The sequence below is a fragment of the Indicator indicator genome, chromosome 9 (genome assembly GCF_027791375.1).
Source record: "Indicator indicator isolate 239-I01 chromosome 9, UM_Iind_1.1, whole genome shotgun sequence".
Taxonomy (NCBI): Eukaryota; Metazoa; Chordata; class Aves; order Piciformes; family Indicatoridae; genus Indicator; species Indicator indicator.
The window spans coordinates 17,151,511-17,168,513 of NC_072018.1; the positions used below are offsets into that span (position 1 = coordinate 17,151,511).

Below are 17,003 nucleotides of genomic sequence, written 5' to 3' on the forward strand. Positions count from 1 at the left end.
ATCAGTGTGGCTGCCCAGTTAAGTGTCTGAATCTGAAGAAGCCTCTAGAGAATGCAGGTTGGAGGTTGCTATTCTGACTTGGCTGTAGTAAGAGTTGTATTTTAAGTTTGTAGCTCTCAGTTCCTAGCTGTGTATGTCTGAAACATGAATTGCTGTTTGCTGGCCTTCCATGAACTGCACATGATAACAGTGCAGTTGCATTTTCAAAGAAATAACAAGGTGAATGCAAACCGTGCAGCTTTATGTGGGGAGTTTGCTTTGTGTTACAATACAAGGTGTTACCCATCTGGTACCACAGAGAGGTGGGCAGATTTTCCAGAGGTGCTCGTGGAGACCTTCTGTAAGGAACAATATGAGACTCAGCATACTAAATGATACTAATCAAAATCTGAATACTAGTTAGATCTTCCTGTTAAAATTCCCAGATGGTCCAAACTAGGGAAGTGGTGGCAGTAGTGGTAAACCTTCCAAATAGTGGTTTGGATTTTGGTGAATGGAGTTACTATGAAGAAAGGTGTGTGTTTATTACAGCTCACTTCTAGGAGCAAGATACTGACAGAGCAAGGGGGAAATCCTGGTTGGAAAATGTACTGGTTGGAAAAACTAAGTTTCATTAGAGCATGAAAATATTTATTAATTAAATGGCTGCATAGGTTCTTCAATTCAGGATTGAAATGGTTTAATTGAGTTCTCATTTTCTATTTGAATTGCAGGTAAACTAATTAAGCCATTTTAAAAGATTGCTTTGGATTACTGCTTCAGCGCATCTTGCTTTATAGTCATGCTCTCAGAAGGTTATTTCACTATTAGATCATTACCTTTCAAGGGCAAGAAATGACAGGTAAAGGAGAAAAATGTCACAAAACTTGCTGGCTGGAAGCTGAAGACCAATTTAAAGACACTCCTCAACCTCATGGTTTTTTGTTCATTTTTGGCAGTTAGAATAGTGGCAAATGCTTGAGATTCTGTTCTTGATTTAATCCAGGAAAATTTACTGTTTTAGACTGAATTACAATTAGTGTCTGGCTGAAACATGTCTTGTTTGTTAGATGTATAGTGGGTTTGTACACATCTATGATTCGTCTTTACCCTTAATTATATTAACGGATCTGGTGGATGTAGATCAGCTCCCATGGATCTAGTTCTAAGGCTGAAGCACAGGAACAGAACAGCTTTCTTAAGCCCTCATTAACTAATGTTCAGAGCTTTGTTGATAATAAGTCAGTCGTATGCATTTGTGAGTACTGATGCTGTTTTTCTGTCAATGGTGCTAACTTGCTGGCAGTTTTCCAGTAGATACCTAATTACTGCATTGGGTCTCATCACTGTCTAATGCAATGAGAATAATTAATAAAGTAATACTACTTTTTTTTTTTTTTTTAGGTAATAATCTACGGCGATTTGCCAAAAAATAAAGAAAATGTAGTATATTTATCGAACCATCAGTGTACAGGTTTGTATTTTTTTGTTTGTCTTACACTTTTATTTGCTGTGTCTCTAATGAGCAAGGGCTTCTAGTTCAGAACTTTTAGTTAGAAACCTTTAATGATATTTGTATGTACGACTTGAACTTTTTGTTTCATAGGTGGCAATTAAAAACTAATTTAACTAAACATTTGTGGCTTTTGTCTTTGCAGTTGATTGGATTATTGCAGACATGCTGGCAATTAGGCAGAATGCTCTTGGGCATGTCCGATATGTCTTGAAAGATGGATTAAAATGGCTTCCACTCTATGGGTGGTATTTTTCACAGGTAAGCCCAGTCACTTTTTCCTTGCTGTATGGCAGTCACATGTGTAAAGTGTACTTTACCTCCATCATACATGCTGAGAAGATGTAGTTCAAGTCATGGTTTGTAAAGGAATATATGAAGAGTAGGCAACTACAGATGTATGTCCACATAGGAAGCTTTACTCACTCCATCATCCTTGGCTGATCATTGTTCCCTCTCTCACCATTTGTACTCTTGCGTTTTTAAAGCAAGTCAGAGCAGCTGATTGCTAGAAGCTGCAAAAGGGGAAAAGTTTCGAGTATACAGCTGTGAGTGGGAAGAGTTGACATTGAAACTGCCACCAAGAAGCATGTGTAAGTTGGATTTAGAGAGCATTAGGCTGGAGGAGGTACAGATCTGTGAGCTGCCTAGTTAACATACTGAAGAATAGGAAGTGCCTTAAACAGTGGCTTTTCCCAGCAATCAGATGTTGCCATCTAGCTTGAATGTGATATCTAGTTTGAACAGAGTGTTAGATCATGTCACATAAAATGCCCATTGTTAGGGTGTTAACTATGTCACCATTTTATCTTGGAGCAGAGGTTGTGATTGAGGTTCCTGCTGTCTGTTCAGTGTGTCAGAGGTTAGAGTGTTGCCTGACATACTGGGTGATCCAAGTCTGTTTTAGCTTGGTGGTTGAAGATGTTTGTTGTCTTCTGTATGAGTGTCTCAGGGAATAGACTGTAAACCTATGCTGGAGACTGGGCAGTTGCCATCCTTTCTTCTAAAATTGCTTTGTTGGGACAAGAATGTGCTGCAGGGAAAATAAGGAAAGTGTTCACAATTTCTTTTTTATTGGTGAGGTTGCTGTCCCACTCCCCTAAATAAGTATTGACTGTCTCACCCTGTCATACCTCACTGATAGCATCCATTGGGAGAAAATTGAATTCTGTTGTCTAACACTTACCGTGACTGATTAGTCTGGTTTCCTATATTTTCCTTCTATCAAAGTGACCAGTCTGCTGCATCAAAATATTTTCTTCTTTGTCCTTCTCTGTGGTCATTATATTGTTGGTGGTTTAAGGCTGCTTTAATTAAAATACAGACAGGATATATATTCCATCCGCTATCACTAGGTGTCCAGAAATGACTTTGTTTCCAGATTTTGGAAAGTTACTAATGCTGTCTGGAATATCCGGCACTCAGTTTCCTCAGTTGTATTGACTGTTGAGATTCCTGTGGAAATTAGTCCAAATGTAGCCTACATTTTTTAGTCAAACATATATATGAAATAAAACCTATTCAGCTTTAGAGCCTTCAAACATAAACCTTCTACAAAATTCAGTGCAGGATTTTTTTTTTTTATATATATATATAAAGTCAGTGACACAGATGAAAGGCAGCTGACTTACAGTGGTGATGCCTGTGTGTTCAAATAACTGAAACGGGATGCAGCAGGACTGCAGTGCAAGCTAATAGGTATTTTTATTGTTTTTATCACACCAAACAGTGCAAAAACACAAAACACTTCCTGCCCTTCCTGTTGATGTTCTGTCAGTGATGTCACTTACACTCCACTAAAAGTTTCCAGAGCCACGTAATTACGCCATGCTCACGGAATTCATATTCCCTACCTCAGGTAAACATCCTGTTTGGAAATAAACGTGGTCTGGATGTCCAGGAGAGCGAAATTCAGGCACAAAGGAAGTATATTTGTAAACATAATCCATTGTTGACTGAGAGAGGGGCTTTTAAAGTGCAGCGGAAAAATATTATAACCTTAAAAACAGTACTTCCAGAAAGCTGTTTTGAAAAGCATTCATATATTTGATCTATTACTGAAAAGGAAATGCAATACAAATTGGGGAATTTGAGCTGTATACAATTGCATAACTAGCATTCTTCTTTGGAGGCAACTATCTAATAGCAAGAAAAAAATAAAGCAGCACTTAAATTAACCTGTTATGTTCCAGATTTGCTTTTATTAGGTAGAAAAATTTCTTTTCATAAAACTGGCTTTTATTATTTTTGGGTGGATCTGAATTATTTATTTTGCTCCTATCTTTCTCCACCAAAATGCAGCTAACTTCTATTCATCTTATACCACCTGGTGAGGCTGGGATGTAATTTTGATAAATATTTTTCAGACCCCAGAGTTTGCTTGGCTTTTTAACAAAGGAAATATGTCTTTGTCTCTTCTGTTATTCTGCATCAGCTTGTGCAGCCTTTTGGCTGTTACAGAATTTTCACCAAATATTTAACTAGTATGACATGTCTCTCTTTAGCTTTGTAACCTCATGCCATAGGGGAGCTGACATATGTAGTTGGGTTGTTTGCAGTGCGGGGTGATGTTAGAATGCATGATTTATGTTTTCTTACATTTCATGGCTGTATACTTTTATTTACTGGAGAAGTACAAATCTGAGTATTCAAGTCTTTGATGGGGAAACCAAACCCAGCTCTGGTGTTGTGGTGCCCCAAAGCAAACTGTACAAGATTAACTTGATTTCTCCAAGTTCACAAATTAACCAAGGAAAACATGGTTCAGGATTTTCCAAGTTTACTGCAGCTGGTTTGTAATTTTATAAATTGGGAAGACACTGATTCCAGTCTTCCTTCATTTATCAAAGCTTATCCTAGCTGTGCTTACACTGACTTAGCAATTACATGGAAGTCTTGTCTAGTAGATGCAGTATTTCTCATACCAAACTGAGTTTACCTTTCTTGAAAGTGGTCGTTTTGGTGTCACTGTACTGAATAGGACTTCAGCTTTCCTTCAGTGGTGTCAGATCTTAAAAACGGTCTTGTATGTGGAGTCTGCAGATAGTACATGTCTTTCTGTTTACTACGTAGATGTGTGGCAGAAAAAGACCTCAGGGTGCTGGTTGACAACCAGCTGAACGTGAGCCAGCAGCGTGCCCAGCAACTACCAGTAAGGCCAGCAGCGTTCCAGCCTGTATCAGCAACAGTATGGCCATCAGGACCAGGGAAGTGATTGTGCCCCTGTAGTTGGCACTGGTGAGGCCACATCTTGAATAGTGTGTTCAGCTTTGGAGCCCTCACTACAAAAAGGATATTCAGTTGCTGGAGTGTGTCCAGAAAAGGTCAATGAAGATAGTGAAGGGTCTGGAGAAAACGAGGCTTATTATTCACTACAACTATCTGAAAGTAGGTTGTAGTGAAGTGGGTGCTAGTCTCTTCTGCCATGTAACTAGTGATTGGAAGAGAGGAAATGGCCTCAAGTTGCACCGGGGAGGTTTAGATATAGGGTATTAGGAAAAACTTATTTTCTGAAAGAACGGCCAAGCATTGGAACAGGCTACAGTGGGAGGTGGTGAAGTCACCATCCCTGGAGGTATTGAAAAAGATGTGTGGACATAGCATGTGAGCATGGTGGTGTTAGGTTGACGGTTGGACTTGATGGTGTTAGAGATCTTTTCCAACCATAATCATTCTATGAATATTTTTCTGTTCATACCAATTTCTGTCTGGTACTGAACTCTGTGTTGCATGGTGCTGATATCATGCTCCAGCCTGCTAAAGGTCAAGCTCTGTGGATCAGGAGATTCTGTTTTTGATTTTGATTCCCTGCTAGTGACAGTCCCTCCCTGTAGGAGGGAACCACAGACAATAATGTTAAAACAGAACATTTAATATGAAGTTAATGTACCATTGACTTTCTGTTCTTTTTCACTGCAGCTTTTGGAGACCAATGTAAAAGTCATGTCAAATACCACTAAGCAGCTTCACAGCTGTCTCTCTACACCGTGACAAGCAAAGAATGAAAGCACTTTGTATAACTACCTCTTCTGCCTGCCTCTTAACCACTCAAATTTTATTGCTTCCCATGCTATGCAATTGAAATAACGTTACACACATAGACACCTCTACCCCGTTTCTACAATGTACTGTATCTCTTCCTGAATGAAGTTCAGCTCCTGGTAGTTTTCATCTTACTGTCACCTTTCTGTGAAGATTGTGTAAAACCAGAAACGGACAAATGTTACCAAGTTAGGGAATCAGATAGAAAATCCATTAAAGTGATGTATTTTAAAACATATTATTTGGAAGCTATATTTTTTATAATTTTCTTCTTACAATTTGTTGTATCTGTAGTTCCTTTTGGAGTGTGTTTGTTTACAGCCTTTTGTAGCGCTGTAGATAAAGTGACATAAGTGGGAAATGATGAGGCAAATTTTATTTCTTTATAACCCTCTTTCTTTGTGTGTGCTTTGCCATAGTGTTTTTACTGAAGTTTTTGAGATAAATTGTGTGGATCAAGTTATAAAACAAATCTTTTCCAGGGAATGGTCTAATTTGGCTAACCATGGTGGCTTTCAGTATAAATATTTTTATAAAATCCTTTACCTTCTAAAGATGTGTTATTTATTTAATTATTATCTTGGTATATAGCTTCTTATTTGAAGTTTGGTTCTCTAATAGAGTGTATAGAAGTTTTTAAGACCTATGCCACTTACCCTTGTGCTGTTCATAAATGGTTTTTTATGGTAGAGGTATGATACGTGAGGTTCCAGTATTTGCAGTATTTAAGAGCAGGCACATAAAATTGAAAACATTGTCCTATAAATGCTTATGTGTGAGTAACTTCAGCTAAGCTGCTTGTCATTGTTGCAAGGAATAGAGATCCATGCGTTTGATTCCAATGAGTCTTCCAGTTAATTATTTAATACCTTTAAACAAGACACTTCAAGTGTCTTATGCCTTTTTTTTTTTTTTTAATTTTTGGGTTTTTTTAAGGTTTGGTCTTTATTTAAACAGATTCTGTGAACTTAAGTAAATGCAAATGTGAAATTAGATTCAGGTGCTTTCATCCGAGGATAAAACATCTTATGGGTGATTTGCAGCATGAGTCATAAAGATAACTTGCCATTGTTGTCTTGTTTGTTCTTCCGTCAACTATTCTACATTGAACTGCTTGAATATTTAATATTTTTCTCCTTTTTTCTCCTCTCTTAGCACGGAGGAGTATATGTGAAGAGAAGTGCCAAATTCAATGAAAAAGAAATGAGAGAGAAGTTGAGGACCCAGGTGAATGCAGAGACTCCGGTAAGACTATTCCTTCCTTCTCGTTTCTCTGACTTCTTAAGTGGCAAAGGCTTAATGGAGAAATGAGCCTTGCCTGACACCTACAAGCTACAAGACAGTAGTTATGGATTTGTTTTCTTTCTGTATTTTTACAATTATTTTTGATACTGGAGTATCAAAAATAGAAAAAATTGCCTAGTGCTTTATGAGTGACATGAACTTTGTGATTTTGTCTGTAGAGGGCAGGGGGGATCTGGACTAAATCTTAGAACACAAGCTATATCAGCTTTCATGGGGAACCACTGTTTGTGTTCTCTGTGTTTTAAAAGACAACATTAGCACTACTCTATTTTTGTTGGAGACTGGTTTTTCTTGACTTCTTAAAGTCAAGAACCATTCTTACCAAGTTTCAGTCATTCCAATGATCAATCATTTTTAATGGTAGTAGTATCTTAGAACTGAGTAACTTTGCTGTGCCTGGAGGAGAAAAAAAAAAGAAACAACACCCCAACAAACAAACCTAAAAAACCAAAACCTCCAGTCCAAACTCTTGATAATTTTCTATTTGAAGAACAATTGTTAGTTCCAAGTGATTTTTCTCATGACTCTCTGTATGGTTTGTGGCTCAGTGGTTAGAAATACTGTGCTTCACTTCCATTACTTGCTGTGCATTAAAATGTTTTCTGCATTTTAAGGAAACCAACTCAGCAAGCCTTGATATGGAACAGTTACACTTCATTTTATTTAAAATGCTCAAAATACTAAGTGGCAAACCTTTTATAAGATGAAGTTTGGGTAAAAGGAGTGAACGGGTTGTTTTGACCTTTATAATAGTATTTTGTTTTTTTCTTTATCTTTTTTTTTGAGATAATGTGTTTATGTTTTTGTGTGTCTTGTGTTGAAAAAGTAAACTGGCCTTATGCTTACTGAGAGCCTTAAATGAGTAAGGCTCCCTTAAGACAATGCTTATTCATTTTGTCTTGAACTAAGATCTAGCATGTACAGGGAGGGTTTTTAAGATAAGAACATGGATCTATTTCCAGTTTTTAGTATACAAGTTACAGAAGCAAGAAAAATACTCCAACTACTAAACTTTTGTTGTCCAGTGTCTAATCTAATGATGGCCACATGGAGAAGATGTTCATATTTAATAGTGGCAACTTGTGCCTGCATTACTGGGGAGGGTCCTGGAATGTGAAAAGGTTGCATTGCATCACGTTAGTTTCTGTATGTCCAGGGCAAAGACTCTTTTCTGTAAAACCTGCTGAGTAATGGAATAAGCAAAGAAGAATTACAGGATGTATGAAACGTGTCTGTAATCATCCCCCTAAGCAACTGATGACGACCCTCTGAATTCCGTTGTGGAGCCAGTTTGCAATCCACCTCACTGACCAGCCATCTATGCCACATCTCCTGACCTTTTCTATGAGGATGTTATGGGAGATAGTATCAAAAGCTTTACTGAAGTCAAGATATGACATCCACTGCTCTTCCCCCATCTACTCACTTGGTCATAACTTCATAGAAGGCTATCAGATTAGTTAGACAAGATTTCCCCTTTCTTTCCTGCATAGGCCTGTGGATTTCTTGCTAGCCAGAGAGGCAGCTTCCAGTTGAGCCTTAGCTTTCTGGCTTCCCTTTGCACCTCATAAAATGCAGGGGGTGGTTGTAACAATAAGGTTTTGATTGTGATCAGTTTTTATTGTGATCTATGTGTTTATTTGAACTCTGTATTAAATTAGTTTCCTTTATAGAAACATGGATTTTGTTGTAATATAATCAGGAAGATAATTAGGAATATATGTAATATAATCAGGAAGATATGTTTAGAAACTCATCTAATTCCACATATCTTTGGAAACCTGCAAATGATGTTCAGTGTGGCTGCAGTGTTATAAATTGACTGGACAGGCTAGTGTATGGTAGCCCAATGGGAGTGTAAGGAAAATTTTAAGTATAAAGCTTTTCTGTAAAGCTACTACATCCACTGTGGGTTCTGCTTTCCATGGTAGATGTCTACATGTGATAAATAAATCTAGGAGGCTTTTTTTCTGGAATCATCATTCTTCTCTTTCCTTCGTTGTGCGTGGATTGAAGGATTATACCTAACTTATCTAAGCTGATGCCGTATGAATTTTGGATCATTTGGGTACATCTGGGTTTTGATGTAATTTGTCTGTCTGAAGTTCATTAATGTTAGAAATGGGAACAGACTCTGGACATGCTTGCCAGGCAGTTGTTGCCATTTTCCTCATATTATCTAGAGTAGCAGTATAGAAAAGAAAGAAGTGTGTTCTGTTTTAAATCTACTTCAGTCAAGCCATATAGAGAGTGATAAGTTTTACAAAACCAAAGCTGTCAAAAGCCTCTTTACTGAGACAAATGCTTGCATCTGCTCGGGTGAAAGACACAGACCATTGAGTTGTCATTTGAGGGAAGACTAAACTTTCTATAATCCATTTTATCTGAGAATTTAAATGTAAGTGCTGTAAAAATACCCTTTAACCTACAATTACTACTGGGAGAAGAGTATGATAACCTGTGTCCTTATTACTGCATTATTCATGAAGACACTTAGCAGCTCTAGTGTGACAAGCAACCATATTGCTTTTTAAATGAAGACATTTTAATCAGTAAGGCAAGTAGGCTCTGAACTCATCAGCTTCATGCAAAAATAATTTATATACTAGTCTGAAACTGGATATGCTCAATCTGCTTGTTTTATAAAGAAAGTTAACTCTTCTGAATATCAAACTATTCAGTTTGATAACTGAAAATGGAACTTACATTTCTTTTTATCATGCACCAAGAGTGGGAAATCTGCATTTTGAGGAGTGAGATTTCACCCAATACAGCAAATATTTAGCTGGTTATTATATGTTTTGGCTTTTTCATTCAGTCAGTCACAGAATAAATCTTTGCCATATGAAACAGTGCCAATCAAACAGTAAGAACCTGGAGGAAATACATTAATACAGCTACTGTAAGGGTTATTGTAATTATTTTATCATATAGTTACTAATTTGCAAATCCCTAACAACTTCTTTGTAATTCCTGGGTGCCCTTGCCTGCTTTCCTCACGTCACTTTCTGTGTTTCATTCCAATTATGCCAGATAAGCTTTTTCTTAGTTTTTCTCATCGAATTCCCCAGAAGTATATCTTCTAGGCAGTGACCTACATGGACTCAGATATGAATCTGTCCAGTTGTCAGGATGAAATAGTAATAACATTAAAACTAAACACATTGTTTAATGTCATTTTGAACTTTGTAAATAAAAATATTTAACTGTTTTCCCCTTGTCTCCTACCTAGGAACAGCACCATGAATGCAAGATATCTTCAGTTAGTTGTTACCATTTCTTGACACACTAGGTTTTTCTACATAGTAGCTACTCTCTTCAGGACACCCTCCCAAGCTCTGTCCTCTCGCTGTATGTTTATGGTATCTGGGCTGACTTTGTTCTGTACTCCACAGACTTATATGTTGCTTTTTTTCCCTTTTACCCTGATCCACTTACAGCAGCTCCTTTTGTGGTACTCTGATCTGTCTTGAGGACTTCCTTGTCTGCCTCCTCCCTGCTCTAGTAGTATGGCCCTATTCAGTGCCATTGCTGGTTTGGTTTGGTTTTGTTTTTTTGTTTTTTTTTTGCCTGGGAGACCTTGACAGCACTGGGGAAAGGAAAAAGTTTCTATTCCAGGGAAAGCAGTTACCATCATCCCTGAATTTAACCTCTATGGACTCTGCAGGTAACCCCTGCCTTTTCTCTGTTTTTCTGGCTCCACCTTGAATCGGTAGAGTTCTGCTAAATGAATCCTGATCCACTCCTTGAAGCCTTCAAATTGATGAGAGATAGCAAATGTATTGACATCCACCCATTACTTACACAAAAACAGGCATGAGAATACTATGTAACAGAACATGGTGACTTACTCTGCTTAGGTTAAAATCATTGTATCAGTGAATCAGGGACTATGATAAGGCAAAATTTTCTTTGCCATTTCGAACACAAGCACTGAATTTTGCAGTCACTGTGGTAAAGTGCATAATTTCTATATGGCTAAATGCTTTAAATGAAAAAATCTTTATAAAAGGTTGCCTTACCTGCAATTAGTGCTTCTAAGCAATTAAAATGCTTCAACAACTCATCAGTTCTTAATCCAAATTAAGGGGAGCTTATTTAGTTATTAAAATCTTAGAGACTTGTAATTCTTACAGTCTTTGAAAATAGTATTTAAGGATTGAGCTGCTGCCCATGCTGGGAGAAGAGAAACGCCTGTCATGCAGGTAGATTTGGTAAGCTGAATTGCATTGGCAAAATATCCTTGTCTTGTGCAGAACTGTACATGAATACAAGGACGACGTCTATTTACATTCATGAATTTTAATTAGGCAAAGTCCTAATGAGCTGCATAGTAGGTTTACATATGCTGAATTTAAAGCAAATGCCATTTCTCTGTCTTATTGGTGTGCTTTCAAGTCAGAGATACACATTCTGGTCAAAAAAGCTGTTCAGGTGCTTGTGGTTTAGATAGAGGTTTACAAGAATAATTAAAATATCATTTCAGCCCCTGCTTTGTATTGCACACGTAGGACTGGAGTAAGTAGATAGTGTTCTTTGCTATGTAATCAGCTTTCAGTGGTTGATTATCTGCTTTAAAGACCAGTAATGCTCCATGCTTTTGAGTGCTGACCTCTGTACCAAGAATGGTATTCCTATGCTGTGTGCTTTGCTTTCTTTGCTTTGTCAGCTATGAAATGTTACAGCCACTTGTACTACCCTTTGGAGTTGAGCCTTCAGTCTCTAAGTGAGGAGGAGGCAGGAACCTCATCTTGAAGTACCATGTTAAGGATCCAAATTACATGATTTGAATATAAGCACATTTATGAAAAGAAACAAATGAACCTGGATCTGAATACTATAACTTTTACAGATAACTCTGAAAGGTTTTACTTAGTCACTTAAATATCTCAACAGTGTACTTCATAGATGAAATGTATACGTGGCTGGGGGAAGTGTGGACTGCAGCTGGGTCTAAGGATTCCTGTACTCGTCCCTGTGCTTATCCCACTGTCACGTTACAAAAAAGTAAGCACCTTGCCTCTTCAGCAGATTCTGTTTTGTTCTTTTCTCAGCAAATCTGTATACATCTTGGGTTTCTGCCAATCTTTGAACATTCTTGAACTTTACCTTCCTCTGCAATCAGTTCTCCTCCTCCCCACACATGCCACAAGTACAGCCTTTCCTCTAGCCCTGTTTACTCCATTCTACTGACACTGGTTTTGCTATTCCTTTTTTTTTTTTTTTTTTTAAATCCTTGCCAGATTCTAGGCTATGTACTCAGTTCTTCTCTTCCTTCATCTCCTGCTGGCACAGCTCCTAGATTTCTTCCTTTCTCAATGTTTTAGTACATCTTTCAACCTTTCTCACTGTGGGGTGATTCTGGAGTGTTCATTTGCTGGGTCCTGTCTTTCTGCATTCAGCCTTTTCTCTAGCTATTCTGTAATCATTAATATCAGGACACTTTGATGATTTGTGGTCCAGAAGCACAAAGTTACATTCCTGTGTGTCTCTTTCTGAGGTTTTATTTAACTTCATCTTTTCATGACATGCACTCCCACTTGTCAGTGTCTTCCTGTACTCCTTGGAGTGTTTTGTAAATCCACTATCTCTTTTTCTTTCAAGTATTTCTTGAGACATTTCTGCAAAGATAACAAAGTAAGTATTTAGTCTAAGCATAGTAGGCATGATTTTACTGTGAATGTGTCATGTTCAGCTCCACGCTAGTTACCGTTTGTGGCCATAGCCTTTTCTTCAGGTGAGCCCCCAAAATGAAATTTTCAGTGGTGATGTTTTTCATTAACTTTTTATGCAAGAGATGATGCAAGACATACACACACACACACACACACACATACATATACACAGAAAGAGATGGAAGCCTCTGTTCTATTTCAAAAGCAGATGGAAAATTCATCAAATTTGACTACTGTCTGAGTACATAATTTTACACTCATATACAGATACTTAAGCAACTTTTACCTGTGTCATATTTTGAGAAGACATCGACAGTTGTTTCTGAATAGGCAAGCAAACGAATTTACTTGCAAAATCTAACCTTGCAGGCATGTATACTTAAAGGAATGTCATTTATATAGTTCAAATAATGCTAAACTATGCATTTAAGTTCATAATATCTTTAATGCCTAATATAATGAGATGTGTATAGGCATATCGTTGATCTATCAAGATTTCAATTAATAGTATTTCTGATAATGAATGCAATTAAATGTGTATTTCAGTATAAGAAAAGACTAGTATTAAAGAAAAAAAATACATTGTTTATGTCATCTGTGAGATGTTTGACTTCTTTTAAAAATCTTCTCTTATCCCACTTAACAAAACCAGCAGTCCTGTTGATATGGGCTGCTTCTGACTTGATCCATTCTGTTGATGCATGCTGTTTCCCTTTCTAAATCACTTGGGCAAATTTCTGTGGTGTACATTCAAAGAAAAAGTTTTGAACCCTGAACAGTAAGTTTATTAGAGCTAAGAAATTTTAGTTCAAGTATTCTGATTTTCTTTGGATCATTACAGTAATCAGTAGTGTGGATTAAATACAGTATGTACTTATCAAGTGATGGTAATTTCTGTGAAGGGAATTGTCTTACATTCATTATAAGAAGCTGTCTGTTTGTTTCTTTTTAATCCCACAGATGTATTTAGTGATTTTTCCAGAGGGAACTCGTTACAATCCAGAAATACCAAAAGTCATTGCAGATAGTCAGTCATTTGCTGAAAAAGAAGGTAAGCAATAGAAGTTTTTAAATCATTCTTTAGTTATATCATTAACATATGTTATATAAAATTGTTATATAATGTGAAGGTAATCTCACCTTAACTGGACTATTAAGCCTACTTGATTTGATATTTAAGGGTTAGAATAACATAACCCAGTATTTCTCTTCCTACAAAGTTTTCAGAGAGTAGCTTGTATGCAGACATTTCATGCATTTCACTTTGTTCAAGAGTATCAGTTGTGAAGAAAGCTCTTTTCAGGTTCTGTTTATACTTAGGACACTTCCTTTCTTACTCTTTCAGGGACATAAGAATTACCTACACTTGATCAGGGCACTGTTCTATCTAAACTGACATTATAACTCCAATGACAGTTGTTACTTGATTTTAAGAATATTTTACATAAGAGGTTGCTTGTGCCTTAAAAGAAAAAGTCTTCCACTACTTTATTTTTAATTACTATTGGTACTACCATGGCTTTTTGATTTTGTTCCTCTCTCATCTTCCATTCTCTGGTTGAACTTTATTCTGTAGGTGCTTTGATCGTTGGTGTAATCTCTATAACTGCAGATGGAATCACTTCATCTTCGGAAACACTTGCAAAAAATCGAAGGGTGTCAAGCTTTTAAATTTTTTCCCACATCATATGCACAATGCATGTAAACTTTTAAGTCTCATAGCTCAGTGAACGTGTTTCCTGGTTCTGTTTTTTCCTGTTGACGAAAACTGAAATAATTCACTCTAAACATAAATAAAGAGTAACAAATAGGTCTGGTAAATTCATTTCTGTGACACACTGAAATGAATTCTCAAGTCTGTGAATCAGCCTGTTGATATCATCAAGTATTGTTAGCTCTTGTCTAAAAGGATATATGCTTTTCTTCTCCTCCTTGAGAAGAATGGAATGTGATTGCGTGTATGAGCAGGAGAGCTGAAGTCATAATGTATTTATTTATTGCTTCAGTTTCCTTTTGGAAATGAAAGTCAAATATTTTGTTTCGGTTAGCGGTTCTTTGACAGTTCAGAGGGGATGTTTGATAGGGATTTTTTTCATCTGTCCTTTTGGGGAAAAGAGAAGACTCTTATTACTATTATTTTAATAAATAATTATCTCTATAATTCTAAATCTGTACAGTAAAATGCTCATTTTGTGCTTTCAGAGCACCTGTTATTTGCTTCTAGTGGTTTTTTTCCTCCCATATTGGTCTGCTTTTATTTTGTAAGGGCTACTCCTTTATTTATTAAAAATTGAAGTATCTCCAGTTCTAGTGCAGAACCCTTTACATGTGTTTTTCTCCACTGCTAAATTCTTTTATTTGTCTCTCCTCAACTTTTGATATGGAGAGAATGGGAAGCAGTCTGCATGTTCTCCAGCATCCTCCCCTATATGATCATGCAAAAATTGGTATCCACTTGAATTAGAGCATCTCTCTTACAAGCATGCTGAGAAGCAGGGTTGGCTGATGCTGAAAGCTGCATACCTAACTATTCTGACAGCTAAAAGCCACAGAGGCACATACCAGCTCAAGGCAGATACCAGTACCCTCGGAAGCTGCAAGGATGGGGAACTCCACATAGCTGCCAGCAGGAGATGGCAGTGGGTCTCCAGGGTGCTGCCATGCCAATGTGCAGCAGTGCTGTCCCTGGCTTCTGGCTTCCAAGCAGAGGTCACAGTATCACCATGGTCTGGCTACTGGATGTGTGCTCAGACAGCATAGGAGTCATGACCAAATGCTGCACCAGTTGCTTGTGTATAGCCTGAATACTAGCCAGTCTCCTTGTAAGTGTGCAAGGGCTGTCAAGTGGCACTGCTGAAGTGAACTGAAACTGCAAAATCGTGTGTGCTTTTTTTTTTTCTAAAAGATCCTGGAGGTCTCATTTCCTACGGTTTTAGGAAGTTAGTAAGGCCCAGGAGTTCTGCTAGTCAGAGGAATGAAGACATACTGCAACTTACAGTTTAAAATTTGTAGTTAATTCCTCATGGGGATATAAAAAAGCATGATAATTTAATCTTAGCATCTTATGGTATTTATTATAGAGCACAGTGCTTCAGTTTTGGTTTTATTGACCCATAAGGGATTTTTTTTCTTGTTTTATACTTTGAAATGTAAGCATTATTGTGATTTATATTTTTTTCCTTCACTTGTGTACAACTTAATGCTGAGGAAGTAGTACAAGTGAAATATTGGAAAAAGTGGTTTATTTAGGAAGAATTAAACTTCAAATTGATGTTATGATCAGATATATTATACTCGAAGATCACAAAACTATTCCTAGAGCACAAGCATAACTCATGTTTATCATACTCTATAAATACTGTTTGTGTTGTAAGTATGTGTACATGTTTGAGTGGTTTTGCAGAGAGGAATTATGAAAAGGTTTTGTGAGGTTAGTGCTTACTTTTATTCCTTGTGGTCTTGATTCTCTCCTAGAGACTGTATTGTGAGTCCTGTCCCGTATCAATGAGATATGGGAAGGTGCTTACTTCCAGGAATACTGTGTTTGTGTTGATGAACTGAGAATGTTGTCATCTAAGGGTAATGATAGTACCCTCAGAAACTGAAGATTACTCTGTACAGATTTAACAAATGGTAAGAAATTCCAGTCAGATCAGATTCTTAATCCAGGATAGAACACAGAGCATTTTGAACTCAAAATATGTTTGTTTGATTGCACTGGAGAAGAAGAAATGTGCTTCCTGAAGTTTAAACACAAAAGCAAAAATGACTTCTCTATAACTAAGTTGTTTGGTTGCTTGAGGTCGGATTAATGCAGGAGTTGTTCATAGAACAAGTTCAATTCTGTGGAAATGAGAAAATGAATCTGGTATTTATCTTCAGCAATATTGGCTGTGGTGTCACAGCCACAACAAATCATATAAGCAACACTGCTAGAATACCAGATGAAGACTTGTGTCAGGTTTTCTCATTTCTGTTGGAGGCAAAATACTGCCCCCCCAGCTTCCACACCAAAGGAGATATGTGCTACGTAGCCATATCTGAACCCAATACACTAGTTGTCTTCTCCTGATGGAAAATAGATGCCTCTGTGACATGATTCCAGTAATTGCTTACTAGGATGGACTCTTTCTGTTTTTCAGTATCATCAGTCATTTCTGTTTCTAGGATCAGAGAATCATAGAATAGCTTGAGTTAGAAGGGACCTTAAAGATCATATAGTTCCAACCCCCCCTGCCATGGACAGGGTCATCTCCTATAAGACCAGGTTGCTCAAAGCTTTATTCAGCATGGCTTTCAACATGATGAGGTGTCCACAACCTCTCTGGGCAAATGGGACATCTTGTATGGATGGTACCCCTTGTAAGATTCTTATAATCAAATATTTATCCTCTGTTCTCTCAAAGATCTAAGACTGTGACAGTGTGTTTTGCTCCCTCTCTCCTGAGCTTTTGACTTCCAATTTCTAATGCTTAAGTACAGTCAGTAAT

At 37.3% G+C, this 17,003-nt stretch overlaps 1 protein-coding gene across 1 annotated transcript in view; it reads left to right on the forward strand.

Annotated features, from left to right (window-relative positions):
* AGPAT5 (1-acylglycerol-3-phosphate O-acyltransferase 5) overlaps positions 1–17,003 on the forward strand; it is a 51,261-nt gene that overhangs the window by 13,306 nt on the left and 20,952 nt on the right. Inside the window, exons 2-5 of the mRNA XM_054383699.1 lie at positions 1,384–1,453; positions 1,638–1,753; positions 6,689–6,778; positions 13,474–13,564. Coding sequence (XP_054239674.1) covers positions 1,384–1,453; positions 1,638–1,753; positions 6,689–6,778; positions 13,474–13,564 — 367 coding nt within the window. The remainder of the gene's footprint in view (positions 1–1,383; positions 1,454–1,637; positions 1,754–6,688; positions 6,779–13,473; positions 13,565–17,003) is intronic.